The 17,966-nt window shown below is 32.0% G+C and overlaps 1 protein-coding gene across 1 annotated transcript in view; it reads left to right on the top strand.

The window, feature by feature from the left end:
• LOC114342353 (melatonin receptor type 1B-like) overlaps positions 1-17,966 on the top strand; it is a 48,511-nt gene that overhangs the window by 13,589 nt on the left and 16,956 nt on the right. The window contains exon 2 of the mRNA XM_050658486.1: positions 17,182-17,626. Within this exon, the coding sequence (XP_050514443.1) occupies positions 17,182-17,626 (445 nt within the window). The remainder of the gene's footprint in view (positions 1-17,181; positions 17,627-17,966) is intronic.

Here is a 17,966-nt window from a genome sequence, read left to right as displayed (position 1 = left end):
TTCCTCTTCCCTACCCCGAACAGGGAGAAGTTGGTTTTTTGCGGTTTCCCAACTTCATTGCACAATTATACCTGTTCGTCCCAAGAAAATAGCCGCAACTATTTTCTCCACTCGAACGCACACTGTCCACGCTGCGCTCAAAGCCACCTCCTGACCGCCGACGAGGGACGCAGGTTCGCCTGTCGTTGTACAATGGTTTCTAGGGAGACTGGTCGAGAGCAAAGCACGGACAGTACACGTAAATGTCTATGGAACCAACAACAATCCATCAAACTTCTTCTCTGTTGACTTCTTAGCCTTCTGGACACCACCGTCCGGCATAACCCAGGATCCAAGAACACCAGGACACGGCGCTTGCCCCAGTGTGTTTTCGGACTGTTTTCTTTTGCTGCCAACACTAAACATTCACCTCAAACCCTGAAGAGGACAAAATCCTAAACGGGGAAGCACATTGAACGCATTTCTTCTGAACACTATCCAGACAAGCAAATCAAACAATGTAGTAGTAGTAAATTATATCACTTGAGAAAGGCACTCTGCCGAAACAGCTGTAGTCACATAGTTGTAAATAATAAATTTTATGGAAGTATAGAAAACAAAAGTTTTCACTGTTTTATTGTGAGATATATTTACTTTGTTGGTGCAGAATGTAAACATATAACCATATGACGCCACGGCCTGTTTTGGGCTAGCTGCTATAGTTTGACTTTAGAATCGTCTTGAGGGCCAAACGGAACACAAAAACAACTTTTTTTATCTTTGATGCATATTTTAAATTATGTTCTGTTGTGATTTATAACATTTTTTAATTTAAAATTTTATGCAAGTTCTCTTTTTGTGGCTGTAATGTTAGAAGGCCCTCAGAATTCGAGGGAAACAACTAACACATCCACGGAGGAAGCTACAGCTACCCGAGGAAAGGAAAAGGTTTAGAACGTTTCAAACAATCAAATAACAAGAAGAGGTTAATGCGAGTTAATAGTAGAATCACGGTAGTAAGTACATATCGGCGTGTCTCGCAACAAGGATGAAAAAAAATCAAAGTATGCGTAAGATGGAATGCAACCATAGACACGTGTTTCTGACTCATTAGTCGTCATCAGTATGGTATAGCCAAGTTATAATAGGTGTATGTTAACTTTATGAAAAGTTTTTTTCATCTATAAGGACGTAATTGCATATTTCAATATAGTTTTTAATTTCAAACAACTTGACACATATTTTTTGACATAACTACCTCATACATTTAAGCCAATTAAAAGAGAAAGAAGAAGAACATTGATAAAATTTGGTATCTAATGTCTCCTGTGTACATGTTACACGGGTAAACCCCGAAATTGGGTAAAACTAGTTTTACCCGGATACCCTGCATTTTATCAAATTGGATGGATAAAAGCAAAGGATATTTTAATTTATCTGATTCTACATCCAGCAAAATTTGATTTGCTTTATTTTCCTTATTAAGAATATATTTGAAAATTAATTTCCAAAAGATATATAGACCAGTAACGATCTGCGAAAAAACGTCTATTTTTGGATGTGAAAGGTGGCATTCGGATTTTTGAAGATAAAGTTAGGTGACACCTTCAGTAATAATAATTGACTTATGCTCCTTCTCAAATATGCCCGGAACATTAATAAAAAAATTAAAATATTTAAAAATTTCGTAAAACATCGATTTTTTTCTGCTTTCTTTACTTATAACTTTAAAACGATTCGTTTTGGAACAAAGTCGTAGAGAAATAAAATAAAGATAATTGAATTTTGTATGATATACGACTGGTAAAAAATGCCTTACGGTATTACCTTTTCTGCAATATAGCAATAAATACAAAATAAGGGGGCAAAATAAGTCTGTTGTTATTCAATATTTTTAACCACTTTGGTGGCACTTAGAACCTTAGGAATTCGCTTAGGAAATTCTTTGTAACATACTTAAATCGTGTACCAAATTTCATTAAAATCGACCTAATAAATTTTGCATAATAAATTTGCAAGCTAAATGTTTTTAAAAAAGTTCAATTTTTTAAAAATCTTTCTGAACAAAAAGAAGACCATTTAGAAGTTGGCTAATTTTTCACATATGAAGAGGTGCTCTACCTATCTAATACACTTTACAGAATTAAAATCGGATTATTTAAGGGGCCTCAGCAATGTTTTAAATTTATAAACAATTTTTTGGCTTATAAACAAATAGCTTTGTTTAATGATAAAAAAATTAATTTTTAGCAACGCAAATAATTAAAAGTATAATTTGACTTAAACTTTCAAATGCTGTCAGTAGAATTGCTATTTTATTTTTTAATCAAACGTTATTCGCGTTCAAAAATTGCAATTTCTCGATTTTTTGAAAGTTCCACCGCGTTTATCTCGAAAACTATGCATCCTACGAAAAAACTTGTAAGAACATTTTTTGCTTAGAATTACCCAAGAAATACAAAAAATGTTTTATTTTGCCAAAACTCGATTTTATGTAATTCCTCAAGTTCTTTGTTTATAACAATCTTATCGACATCCGGATTAACTGTTACCCAAAAATTCGTGTTCTACGGGTCAAAATACATAAAAAAACTTGGGTAAGTCCATCTAAATAAAGGAGCCCGTAGCACCCCCTTCTGACCACAGCACTAATTTGTTTATAAGCCAAAAAATTGTTTATAACTTTAACAAATTGCTGAGGTTGCTTCAATAATCCGATTTCAATTCTGTAAAGTGCATTAGATAGGTGGAGTACTTGTTTATATGTAAACAAATTGACAAATTTTTGTATGTTCTAGTTTAGTTGTGCAAGGTTTTAAAAAAATTTTATTTTTTAAAAACAATTTAGATTGCAAAATCTAGTAAGTAAATTTTAATGAAATTTGGTGTACAGTTTTAGCATATTATAAAAATTTTCTAAGCGACTTGGAAGGTTCCAATTGTAACATAAGTGATAGAAAATCGTTGAATAAGACAGGCTTGTTTTGCCCCCTTATTTTATATTTATTGCGATTTTGAAGCAAGGGTGATAAATTAAGACATTTTTAACTAATCGCGTCTGATAGAAAATTTAATTATCTTTGTTTTATTCCTATACGACTTTGTTCTAAAATTAATAGTTTTTAAGTTATAAGCAAAAAAATAGAAAAAAAAAAAACGAATTTTTTTGAAATTTTTAAATATTTTATTTTTTTTATTAATGTTCCGGGCATATTTGAGAAGGAGCATAAATCAATTATTATTAACGAAGTTATCACCTAACTTTATCCGCAAAAATCTGAATGCCAGCTCTCACATCCACCTAAAAACAGATCCTTACTGGTCTAATAAGCATTATAAGCATTGGGAACTTGACAAACATTCAAAAATATATAGCTTTATACATACACTATGCTTGGATAATTCTAACTCTATCCGGGTAATTCTAGTATTATCTAATATTCGCGTTTTAACCTTAACATATAATATTGTTTAAATAAGCCTACAAAAAATAAAATTTGCTTACGCATTATTATGAAATCTATTTTTTTGTATATCTATGTGTAAGAAACTGGCCTAAGAAAGGAAACACTCAGAATGTTCTACGTTTTCCTTTCTTACTAACACATTACATTAAGTGCAGGTAAATCTATGGAAAATCGAAAAACCTATCGAAGCACAAAGTGCGCATTCAACTGTGTAAATCACAATGTTCGCAGGGATCAATATGTCATTTGGGCGATGGATAGATTGACGACGATCGCTGCAATCATACCAACAATAAAAAGTTTAATGATAATGTATCGGAAAAGGGACGATAATGTTTGTTTTGCATTGATAAAAACTTTTGTAATTTGAAATTCTTTTTAAGAAGCTTTGTAACATTTTTCATAAATACGGGTGACTTTAATTTACTCTGTTAATTTATTTATTGACAGAGAATATACAGGAATTAGGAATTAGGTTAACTGGATTGTGTAGAATTTTCCAATACTTAAATGTATGTATAATTCAGTCAATTTGTACTCTACGAGCCCCCTAGTGGGAAAGTTTTGGGGTAGTTCCGATATCTGTCATTATGTATTTTGGGCTGCTAAATCCGAATATGAGGTTTGCGGACAAAATTTCGTGACGGAACATTGAGTAAATCGCAAAAAGCGAAAAATTTCTGCTTTTTCCCGCTTTTTTTGCTTAAATCTCGAAAATTATTAACTTTTAGTAAATGGTCTGTTAACAGAAATTAAAGTACTTAAAATTCTCTACAAATATCACTATTTACTTTTTTTCTCAGACGAAGCTTTCGGTCTACAGTGAAAGTTGAAAATTTACAATTTTTAACGGTCTCTGCAAAACCCACTTTTTACATTTCAAAACTTTATTTTTTATTAGAATGCTGTCATTTGATAAATTTCCCCTAGTTTTCTGCACAAATAATTAAAAAGAATAGAAAAGGTCGAAATTGTACAAATTCAGTATCACAAAAGGTAGGACTCTAACAAAATAAAACTTAAAATAAAGTTATGACCGGAAGCATATTAACCAAGTTCAGATTGAAGCTGTAGGAATACAACTTTACAATTAGATATTATGTGAAAGGATAAGAAAATGTGAGGATCACAGACTCATTAGCCTGATGAGTCACACTTTAAAAATATTCTTAAAAATACTACATCAAAGATTATACAAAAAATGTGAATGGGACATCAGTGATTCTCAGTTTGGGTTTAGGCAAAGTTTGGGAACAAGAGAAGCAATAGTAGCAACACAGGTGTTGGTCCAAAATTGTTACAATCAGAGGAAGGACGTATTCCTGTGCTTTCTAGACTACGAGAAAGCGTTTGATCGTGTCCAACATCACAAGTTAATGCAGATCCTCAAGAAGCTTGATATAGACCAAAAAGACATAAGATGCATTGAAAACTTGTACTGGTATCAGGCAGCACAATTAAAAATAGACAATTCTATATCCAAATCCATACATATAAGAAGGGGTGTTCGGCAGGGATGTGTGCTTTCCCCTCTTTTATTTAACATTTATTCGGAAGCCATATTTCAAGAGTCTTTGGAAGATGCAGAGATGGGAATCAAAGTGAATGGAGTATTAATCAACAACATACGATATGCTGATGATGCTGTCTTAATTTGCGACAACATAGCAGATCTTCAACAACTTGTCACTATAATCGGAGAATACAGTAAGCGAATGGGATTAGAGATTAATACCAAAAAGACCAAATTCATGATCATCTCCAGAAACTTGGATGCATTTGAAAACTCCACCATAACACTGAATACTAAGTCCATTGAGAGAGTGAGCAAATTCAAATACCTAGGAACGTGGCTTTTTGAAGACTGGGCATCGGACAGGGAAGTAAAATGTCGCATTGAGCAAGCTCGACAAGCTTTCGTAAAATTCAGGAAGGTACTGAGCTGCTCAGAGTTCGACCTTACACTGAGACTAAGGTTTACTAAATGCTACGTGTGGTCGGTGCTGTTATATGGCATAGAGGGCTGGACACTCAAAACGAGGGATATAAACAGATTAGAAGCCTTCGAAATGTGGCTTTATCGCCGTATCCTAAAGATACCATGGACGGCGAAAGTCACAAATGTGGATGTCCTTAAAAGAATCAACCAAGAACGTCAGCTTTTCGAAAACATCAAGAAAAGAAAAACGGCGTATTTGGGTCACATCATGCGAAACGAAAAATACCAGTTCCTTCAACTTATAATCCAGGGTAAAATTGAAGGCAAGAGAGGAATAGGACGCAAGAAAATGTCCTGGCTCCGAAACATAAGGCAATGGACAGGGATTACCGACATACAATCACTGATACACATTGCAAGAAACAGAGAGTTAATGGAAAATGTGATCGCCAACATCCATTAGTGAATTTGCATTTGAAGAAGAAGATAAGAAAACCTTGCAGCAATTACCATATCATGAATTGAAGTCACATCAGAAGAGGTAAAGTAACTATTGTTTTGTTATAGGGACTTAAACTTACCTTAATCTGTACAATATGTACAAAAATTGCTTAAATTTGATAAATTTAACATACTTAAAGAAATGAGAAGTCCCAGATGTAAACAATAAATCTGAAACCTCTCGTGGAACCACTTTAGTACATTCTTTCACGGTTTTTGTTGTAAATTTTAAAGAACCGTTTGGATTGACATAAAATTTGGCACACTGATAGCTAACATGTCAAAGAAAAAAAGTGATATTGTGCCGATGTGTGCTTTTGCCATGGGGGTGAAAAAATATATGTCCAAAATAAGTCGGGAAATGGATAAAGTGCCTAATTCTAAGCAAATTTTATTCTATAAGTTTTTTCAACAAGTCAATACTTTTGGAGTTATTTTCGAGTGAATATGTTCATTATTCAACAAAATAACTACGTTTTTAGATGTTTTTTCGCAAATAACTCAAAAAGTAAGTATTTTCTAGAAAAAAAAAAACATTCTTAGCAAAAATATAGCCTGTAAAAAACTGAAAAAAATGGTGTATATTATGTTAGGACACTTGGGACAACTCATTACAACTTTTTTAAAGTGTTAAAAAATCCTTATTTTTATTTTATAAAAAAATTTCTAGCATCAAAAGTAAATAAGTTACACCCAAAATAAAGTTGGTCCCTTTTGTTTTGGCAAAAAATATTCGGGAAGATCACCCCTTAATTAGCAACTTAAATGAAATTAATCGTTACCGCTTCACAAAGTACTTTACTTATGTTGTATGTATTTATATGATCTGTAAGTTTCATTAATTCAAAGTGCTTATTTTTGAAAAAATTTGGTTTTAAAGTATAATTTAAAAAAATTTAATTTTGAAAAACATGCTTTGTTTCATAATAACTTAAAAATTGTCCAAATTGAGATACCAAAAATCTTAAGGAACAAAAAAAAATTCGGGTATGCGTTTCTGAATATTTTGTATTTTTTTGTTTTTCTGTAAGACAAAAACTGGTTAAGATTTGATGTTCCTAAATTTGCATACACTCGGGATTAGTGACTCGTTCAAATCTCTTTAACTGCAGCCCTTTCAAAAATAAAAACTTTGAGCCGATGAGACCTACAGATCATATAAACAATACATATACGAGTAAAAAAACTTGTGAAGTGCTAACTAAGTTCATTAGATATGCTAATGAGGGGGTGATTTTCCCAATTTTTTATCAAAACAAAAGGCACCAACTTTATTTTGAGCGTAGCCTTTTTTCTTTTGATGCTAGAAATGTTTTTATAAAGCAGCAATAAAGCTTTTTTAAACACTTTAAAAAAGTTGAAATGAGGTTTCCCCAAAAAGTGCTTCATTTTTTGATTATTTCTCATTGAAATATTCGATTTCGAATTAGACGAATATGAACCTATTTTTCATTAGCTATAACTCTGCTTCTGCTAGGTATAGAGTCCTAACATATACACAATTTTTTTCAATTTTTTACAGGCTATATTTTTGCTAGGAATGTTTTTTTCTAGAAAATACTTACTTTTTGAGTTATTTACGATAAACCGTCCAAAAACGTGGTTATTTTGTTGAAAAATGAACCTCCTCCAGAACCACCCCCTCTCGGGGGTGAAAAAATATATGTCGAAAATAATTCTGGAAATGGATAAACTGACTAATTCTAAGCAACTTTTGTTCTATAGAGTTTTTCACCAAGTCAATACTTTTAGAGTTATTTTGCGAGTGAACATGTTTTTAGATGGTTTTTCGCAAATATCTCAAAAAGTAAGTATTTTGTCGAAAAAAACATTATTAGCCAAAAGATAGCCTGTAAAAAAGTAAAAATGATGGTGTATATATTAGGTCTCTGTACGTAGCAGAAGCAGAGTTACTAGCTAATGAAAATCGGTGCCGCCCAAAATCCCGACAGCCAAAATCCCGACAGCCAAAATCCCGACGGCCAAAACACCAACACGCCAGAATCCCGACACGCCAGAATCCCGACAGGCCAAAATCCCGACATACAACAATCCTCGCATAAGAGCCGTTTTACATGACAGAGATTTACTTCGAAACTGACGCTGATAACTACCATGAAAAATTATCTAATAAAAATATTAGATGTAAAACACAAGATTTACTCTGAAATTTACCATGATAATTTTCAATATAAAAATTTAGAACCTGTTCTATATTCTAGAAAGTTTTCAGAGTAAACTGCGCGAGTTTCTGCGCAGAACGTTAAATATGGCGGTGGTGTTTACGATAACATAACCTTTATAATTACAACATGTGTTGATTTGTTTATTCAGTGAAGTATCTTTGATTTATTCAAATTAATTATTTTTGCACAAGAATTTACTTCTCTCTCTAATGATATTACTAAAAAATAAACAAATGAAAGTTGTAACTTATAACCTTAAAATGTCATTTCACATTTCTTCTTTTCTTATGTTACCTCTAACTTAGTTTTCTTTCATCAGTGGCCTTTTATTTATGTATAACAAAATTCTATTTAATGTCACTCACATTACACACTACGCATGCGTTTCACAACAATTATGTTAAGATTTAACTGTAGGTGTAAAACAAGGAACAATGGAAAAATTGTATAATTTTACTACATAAATTTTCGTTATTATTCTTGAAATAATTTTCGAAGTAAATCTCGGTCATGTAAAACGGCTCTAAGTAAAAATTCCGACTTTTGTTTAATACTTTTAATACAAAATACTTTTGTTTAGTAACAAAAAATAAAAAACAGATGGCCATAAACAAAAAACAAGAAATAAATGTAATTATATGTTAAAAAGAAACTTATCAAACCTGTCGGGATTTTGGCCTGTCGGGATTCTGGCGTGTCGGGATCTTGACCGTCGTGATTGTGGCTGTTGGGATTTTGGGGTAGACCCAATGAAAATATGTTCATATTCGTCAAATTCCAAATCGAATATTTTAACGTGATATAACCAAAAAATGGAGCAATTTTTAGTGAAAACTCATTACAACTTTTTTAAAGTGTTTAAAAAAATCTTTATTTTTGATTTATAAAAAAAAATCATAGCATCAAAAGTAAACAAGTTACGCTCAAAATAAAGTTGGCCCCTTTTCTTTGGTAAAAATATCAGGAAAATCACCCCTTAATTAGCATCTCAAATGAACTTAATCGTTACTATTTCACAAGTTTCTTTACTCGTGTATGTATTGTTTATATTCTCCTTTTCATGAACATTTTTCAGTGCGTCACAAATTATAGAAAAAAAGGTAAGTCCGTGACACGGTTCTTAGACATTACTACGGTTGCCTAAATCGACTAACCAATGAACATTAAGGGTGAGATTACGTCACGAGAGTTTACTGTCATTTGAATCGTAATATGATTTTTTTCGAATCCTGAGAAAACCAAGTATTTTAGAAAAATTTAAACGCAGGATGCAAGATTACATTATTACCGAGGGCGGAAAACAAGCAGATTCTATTGAATGAAATATTTGAAATTAAATATCACACTTCTCTTTTATTTTCAGCCCTGTAACTTATTAATATAAACATTATAGAAGTTTTCAGGGACTTTCAGCCCTCGGTAATAATGTAGTCTTTCATTCTGAGTTTAAATTTTTCAAAAATATTTATTAGTTTTCTCAGAATTCGAAAAAAATGAATACAATTAAAACACATTGAGAATTTTGACATGCGTCAAAATTTTGCATTAACTCAATGTAAAATTCTGAACTGTTGAATTCCAGCTTCCCTAATAATTATTGTACATCAAAAGACATTAGAAACTATTTGTAGAGGATTGAAATCTGTATTGGAAATAACTGTTAAAATTGGTCTACGTAATTAAACATATTCCAAAATTTTGTAAAAATGTAATACATTTTAGTTTTCAGCCCAAACTTAGGCCACACACAATGCAATAATGTTCACATTTTTGAACTGTCAATATTTTTATTTTATCATCTATTGTTTAAAAACAATACAGTTGATAAGATACTCTCAGTTGCGGAGAAAGGATTAATAATAAAGATTTTTTTATTCAGTCAATGGTGTGAGCACTGTCAGTTAAATAGTAACGTGTGGCCTTACTTTTACACGCATACCTATTGTGGCAAATGTATCATATTTTTCAAAATTTTGGAATGCATTTAAATCGTAGAACAATTTTAACTTTTGATTTTAATACAGATTTTAATTCTCTACAAGTATTCTCTCATGACTTTTGATGTAAAATAATTAGGAAAGCAGGAATTCAACAATTCAGAATTTTACATTGAGTTTTCTATGGCCCTTTTTACGATTCACCACCCGGTATAAGATAAAATGTGTACTATTTGTCTAATTATTTCATAATAACACAAATAATACACATATATACACAATAACACACATTCAATGATCGAAAATCATTTAAAAATATGGGAATGTAAACTCTTGTGACGTAAAGTCAAAAATATAAGTCTCCCCACCACCGTCGGACAAGACAACCGTAATAAAGTCTAATAACCGTGAGTCCGTGACATTTTTGTTAAATCTGACAGTTGTCAAATTTTATTTTCAATTTGGAATAAAACCAAATCAATTGTGTATATTGCATTTATAAAATGGTATTTTCTTTCATTTGTATAGTCTTATAAATTGTACAGATTATATTGATAATATTATTATTTTATTTAATAAATAATTCTTTTTTGATTATGGCGCCATCTATCGACAACTAGAATAATCACCGAACTAGAATAATTACCAAAGTATTCAAAGACGTGCCTTTTTTTCTGTCACATACAATTTAATGCGTTAGAGAGAAATCGATAAACTGTGACGCACTGAAAGATGATCATGAGAAAAAGAATATGATGTGTAAATTTCATCGGTTCAAAATTCTTATTTCTGAAAGGGTTAGTGTAGTTAAAATGGCTTGAACGATTCACCAATCACGAATGTATGCAAATTTAGAAACACCAAATCTTAACCAATTTTTGTCTTACAGAAAAACAAAAAAATACAAAAGATTTAAAAAAGCTAAGTCGACTTTTTTTATTGTTTAAGATTTTTGTTATCTCCAAAAATTTTTAAGTTATTTTGGAAACAATCATTTTTTTCAAAATTAAATTTTTTAAAAAGTTTACTTTAAAACCAATTGTTTTCAAATATAAACACTTTCAATTAATAAAACTTACAGATCATATAAACAAAACATAAGTAAATGAACTTGTGAAGCGGTAACGATTAATTTCATTTAAGTTGCTAATTAGGTGGTGATCGTTACGATTTTTTTTGCCAAAACAAAAGGGACCAACTTTATTTTGAGCGTAACTTGTCTACATTTGATGCTAGAAACTTTTTTTTATAAAAACAGAAATAAAGCTTTTTTACACACTTTAAAAAAGTTGTAATGAGTTTTCCCCAAAAAGTGCTTTAGTTTTTGTATATTTCACGTTGAAATACTCTATTTGAGGTGAACATGAACCTATTTTTCATTAGCTATAGCTATAACTCTGGTTCTGCTAGGTGTACAGACATCGTGCATACACCATTTTTTTTTACTTTTTTATAGGCTAAATTTTTACTTATAACATTTTTTCCGATAAAATACTTAATTTTTGAATTATTTGCGAAAAACCGTCTAAAAACGTGGTTATTTTGTTGAAAAATTAACATGTTCACTCGCAAATAACTCGAAAAGTATTGACTTTGTGAAAAAACTTTATAGAACAAAAGTTTCTTAGAATTAGTCAGTTTATCCATTTCCAGACTTATTTTGGACAAATTCCTTTTCACCCTCGAGATGGGGTGAAACTCACCCCCAGGGCAAAAGCACACATCGGCACAATATCACTTTCTTTCTTTGACCTGTTGCTTTTGCAAAATTTCATGTTAGTTCAAGCGGTTCTTTAAAATTTACAGCAAAAACCGTGAAAGAATGTACTAATAATGTCTAAGTTATATGCTCTCACGTTCGCCTAATTCTTCTGTAACCACTTCATATTTAATTAAAAGTAATTTAATACTTACCGTTTTAATTCAAGTATTAAGGCCTAAATCGCTTTAAAACCACACGATTTAAACGAATTTCAGTTGATTTAACATAATAAAACTGTGTTCTCTTTCTGAAACAAAAACAAACGAAAAATGGCAGAGACAGAAAAACAATTTCCTGAGTGGGAATTGGAAATATCGGAATGTTTTTTGTTCAAACTAAATGGTTTGATTAGGGGTAAATAAACCTGAAAAACTTCAATTTTGATGATAAAAGATGAACGACTGATAATAGTAGGGGAGCATTGGATTCTAAATTTGCAGTTACTAAAGCGTCATGAGTACTTATTGGATTGTGAAAATTAGATCCAAAAACGAAAAAAAAAATTGCATTTTAGTGTAGATTTTCCATTTTCCAGAAGTCAGTTTAAAGTATCCATAAACAAATTTATATACCGTTGCATTTCGGAATATATAAATTGGATGAACGTCTGAACTTGATATTGTTTTAATCGAAAGAATATTTATGATTCTTCAATATTACAGTAAAAAGTTTACCTAAAGTTTACCACATGAACCTGCTTAAGCGAAAGAATAAATTGGTTTAAAATAAAAAAGAAATTCTTCATTTGTTGATATCATAAATAAGTAGGTTCTAGTGAAAAACTAAAACCTCTTTGACAAACTGCCTAAATTTCAGCTCTTAATGTGTATACAAAATGGCGCTGTGTTAAAAAAAGAACAAAAATCTCCGGATCTATGGATCGTTCTACCGATCGGGCTCATTTTTTGCATATAGGTACAATGTGTCAATTTGAAAAGGTGCCACCCTCTATAATTTGGTCCCTATAGAAAATATACTCATAAACACGTAAAATTTATTTGTGAGGGGGACATTTTGTATACCATCTTTCAACTAAATTACATCAACCCTCAAGGGGGGCGGACAGAACCTCCAAAATCTTTAATGGAAAGGGGGGTTGAGTGATATGTACGCCATTTTAAAGATAATTTAATTACCTTTTTAAATATACCACATACAATGTGTTTTTTTTCAGTACTTTTGAAAAATTAAGTAAAACCGTATAGTCCAATCGGGATAGAATTTGACCTTGCATGCCGAGCTGCCCAAAATTTTATTTTCCTAATATTTAGGGGGGTCAATAGTAGTGTAAATTTTTTCATTTCAAATTTTTTTCATAAAATCAAGATGTCATTAGCCGCCATCTTGATTTTAAAGGAAAACCAAGATGGCGGTGTTTGTCCAATATCTCCACCATTTTCAACCTTTCGACGAAACTCAGTCCTCGCACTTTTTGTCTAAAAGTTTAAAATTGCAAAGATATTGAGTAAAAATAGTTCTCTTTTAAAATCAAGATGGCGGCTAACGCAACAGCGGAATTCAGACGCGATTTTAAATTTACACTACTATTGACCCCCCTCTATTCTTAAAGTTTCTATCAGTTCCGGATGTTGGCGATCATCATGGCTATCTTGACTTTGTTTACCGCAGCGCGGAAGAGTTCAGTGGTAGTCCTGTTATACCACTTTCGTAAATTTTGGAGCCAGGAAATGCGTCTTCTTCCCGGTCCTCTTTTACCATTTACCTTTCCTTGGAGAATCAGTTGGAGAAGGCCGTAACGTTCTTAATTTCTCATTAGATGTCCTAGATATTCTATTTTTTTTGTTTTGATTATTATGAGAATTTCACACTCTTTGTCCATTCTACGCAGGACTTCCACATTAGTAATTCGGTTAACCCAGGATATACGTAATATGCGCCTATAACACCACATTTCGAAAGCTTCGAGCCGATTTATAGATGCAACAGTTAGAGTCCACGCTTCCATTCCGTAGAGCAGAACTGTGAATATGTAGCATTTCAACAGACGGTATTTTGTTTTTAATGGTATGTCTCGTCTGTTGAAAATGGGTCTCATTCTAACGTATGCTGCTGTCGCTTTTATTATTCGCTGTTTAATTTTTTCTGTCGAGTGGTCCCATTGGCTATTTAAATTCGTGCCCAGATATGTATATTGCTGAACTCTTTCGATATTCTGTTGGTTGATTATAAGTTTAGCGTTTAGTATTGGTTTTTTACTAATTGTCATAAATTTGGTTTTCTTTATGTTTAGAGCTAGTCCGTATCTGTTGCTGATTTCTGTTATACGATTTGTTAATATCTGTAAATCATTCAGATTATCTGAAAAAACTATGGTGTCATCTGCATATCTAATGTTATTCAACCATTTACCATTTATTAATACTCCCTTCGCACAACCGTCTAAAGCTTCCTTAAATACCCATTCAGTGTAGATATTGAATAGTAGTGGAGATAAAATACAGCCCTGTCGTACTCCTCGTTCTATTGCAATTTTATCAGTCAACTGGTCTTCTATTTTGATTTTGGCCGTTTAATTGTAATAAATTCCCCATATTAGAAAAATAAAATTTTAAGCAGCTTAGCATGCAAGCTCAAATGGTATCCCGTACGGTTTTAGTTGATTTTTAGAAAAGTACTTACTGAAAAAATATAGTGCATGTGGTATTTTTGAAATGATAGTTGAACGATCTTTAAAATGAGGTATCACTCAACCCTCCTTTCCAAAAAAGATTTTGGGAGTTGTGTCCGCCCCCGCTAAAGGGGTGATGTAATTTAGTTGAAAACTGGTTTACAAAATGTCCCTCTCACAAATATATTTGACGTGTTTTTGCATATTTTTTGATTTTCTATAGGGATTAAATTACAGAGGGTGGCACCTTTTCAAATTGAGTATAATAACTATATAAAATCATATTATGAAATATGTTTTAAATATTTTTATGGTCTATTCGAATAATTATAAACAATTGAAAAATGCTTACCTTCGAGTTTTATTTGCAATAACTTTCTTGTTTATAAACGTTTTTTAATTCAGAAAATCTCATTTTAAATGGCAAGTATGTTCAAGACAGTCGTCTGTTGGATATTTTCATCTATAGTACGTAGTTTTTTCACAATATTGATATGAATGAAACATTGTCGCTTTTTTGATTAAATGTTAATAACAACCCATGACGCAGTAAAAATTCCTATGCCTACGAGATGGTACGCTTTTTCTATTGACTTCACTCAGATATTCAAGTTAAAGAATAGCGGACAGTAATTTTTATAGAATGTATATTAGGGTGGGTCGAAAAACAATAATGTTTCATTTTTTAATCGCTATACCGCGGAAAACTTGCCTTTGGGATATATAAGTAAAATGCAAAGTAAAATAAAGTTATATATTGAACCCCCAGCTAGCGCATCGTACTTAAAATTTAGTTTTTTTCAGAAATCAAGACATTTTTCAATAATTTTTACAATCTTTAACCAATAATATTTGGACGTGCTATAGTGAAAACTGTTTAGTTAATAGGTTAAAAAATAGGAAATAAATTTGAAACAGACAATATCTTTTAATTTGCGGTGGCGCAAAATACTCAAAAATTGTTAAAATTCACATATTAGCACCTTAAAAGAAGGTGCGTTCTAGTATGTTGTGTTGGGTGTTATTAGAACAATCCATGTTTTGTTCCTTTACTTTACACTCCATTTAATTGGAATAGAATTATTATAGTGTGTTTAAAGTTATAAAGGATATAAATAAAACAACTTATAATTTTAATAACATGTTTAACTGAAACAAAAAAGAAACCAAATTATAGCCAAACAATGTCAACAAATTAAATGAAATTTTGGCTTTAGAAAGAGTCTTTTACTCACTATTTCTGAGTGGGCACGTTGAAGCTGCGCTTGCTGTCAAACTTTAGCATCGAAGCTCTGGATGCTACGGCAGATCTTATGAAAGCATCTCATTACTTAGCACCGACAACTTTTTTAGATGCTTCAGTCACTAACTTGACGCAGCGTTCCACGGCTTGAGTATGACATGGAAATTTTCCAAAGTTCCAATCCTCTGGTGTTTTACCAGCAGTGATTTTAGCCCAAACTTTGTCATCAGAGACTCTCCGTAACAGTGATGGTGGTGTAATTTCAGTGGTGTTCCAATCAAATAATTCAGTAGAGTCAGTCGCATGAAAGGTGATTTTTGGAGGTCGAAAAACCCTAATTGTTTCTGTTTCTGTAGCTAACATCCTTGTTTTGATTATTCTTTGGAATCCTAATTCTCTTATGTGCTTCCTTTCATCCACTATCATCCTCAGTAGCAAATTTTCTGGGTGGGAAGAAATGCATTTCTTTCGATTTTACAGGTCAACTACTTTAATCAAATTCTCTGGTAGAAATCTGGTTGATTTGATAGCTTCAAAAGCGTGTTCAGGTCCATCTGTTATGTACTTGCTGTACTTTATTTTGAACCATACAGGCATGTATGATTTAAGAAAAAAGGATACTAACAATTTATGTTCAACTGAAGACGTTTCCACACTTACATACAGTCTCAAAACTCTCTTAACTGTAGTCAACCATCGAGAGTGGGAAAGTGGACCCGGTTCTCAAACAGATAAGTCCACAGGGCAGTTGCCTGACTTTCTCGCACAACTTATGTCTAGAAGATACTATTCATCTTTGCTCAAAAGATTGCGATTAACTAGTCCTCCTAGTGGTTAGGAACGAGATGGTTTCATATGATCTGCCGTAGCATCCAGAGCTTCGATGCCAAAGTTTGACAGCAAGCTCAGCTTTAACGTACCCACTCAGAAATAATGAGTAAAAGACTCTTCCTAACGTCAAAATTTCATTTAATTTGTTGACATTGTTTTGCTACAACTTGGTTTCTTTTTGTTTCAATTAAACATGTTATTAAAATTATAAGTTGTTTTATTTATATCCTTTATAACTTTAAACACACTATAATAATTATATTCAAATTAAATGCGGTATAAAGTAAAAGAAGAAAAAATGGATTGTGCTATTAACACCCAACACAACATAATAGGCCACACCTACTTTTAAGGTGCTAATAGGTGAATTTTAACAATTTTTTAGTATTTTGCGCTACCGCAAATTAAAAGATATTGTCTGTTTCAAATTTATGTCCTATTTTTTAAACTATTAACTAAACAGTTTTCACTATAGCACGTTTAAATATTAATGGCTAGAGATTGTAAAAATAATTGAAAAATGTCTTAATTTCTGAAAAAAACTAAATTTTAAGTATGATGCGCTAGCTGGAGGTTCAATATATAACTTTATTTTACTTTGCATCACACTTATATACCCCAAAGGCAAGTTTTCCGCGGTATAGCGAATAAAAGATGAAACATTATTTCTTTTTCTGTCACATACTATGTTCAATACTTTTTTTTAGGTAACACCTTCATTGTCAACGTAGCCTTAGCCGATCTACTTGTATCTGGACTGGTGGTGCCAGCATCTGCAATAGTAATTTTAGCTGGACTTCGGGACAATCTATCTGTGTGCCGATTCCAATGGTTCCTAGCTACTCTCTGCTTCTTAGTCACCGTCCTCTCACTAGCTGCAATTGCAACTGAAAACTACTACCGGCTATGTTTCTCAAACAACTCATACGAAAAATTGACCAGAAGAAAGATTACAGCCATCCTCGCCTTTTTCTGGATATTATGTGCCGCTATTTCTGGAATACAGTTTATCAAAGATGTGTCCTTTGATTACTGCAGAAGGAAGTATCCTGGACTAATTCCTTATCAGGCTACAATTAGCGTAGTAATGGTATTTATTCCTGTAACGATAACGTTGTTTTCGTATATCCGAGCGGGGTATCAAGTAAGAAAGTAAGTAGATAATAATATTTAACCTTTCGCTACCGAAGGGTCAAGTTGTTTTGTAGTTGACGGAGGGGGTACATTATGTACCCCATGCATTTTTATAGATTAAATATTAACATAATGCAATAATTTTAGTTAAAACATAATTAAAACAAATGCAAGTATTTTTTATTGAATATAAGTAACAATAAAAAAATATATGGTGTCTTGAAAAAATTAATTATCGTTTTTTTGATTAGCTTTACATTTTGTACATATTATTGTTTGAATTGTTGTGGTTATTTTATGTTCAGCACAAACAAAGAATTTACAAGAATTGCACGTTTTTCTGCTTTTGCGGTCCTTC

This window comes from Diabrotica virgifera, chromosome 8, assembly GCF_917563875.1.
Source record: "Diabrotica virgifera virgifera chromosome 8, PGI_DIABVI_V3a".
In the NCBI taxonomy this organism is placed as follows: domain Eukaryota; kingdom Metazoa; phylum Arthropoda; class Insecta; order Coleoptera; family Chrysomelidae; genus Diabrotica; species Diabrotica virgifera.
This window is presented reverse-complemented; position numbering and strand designations above follow the sequence as displayed.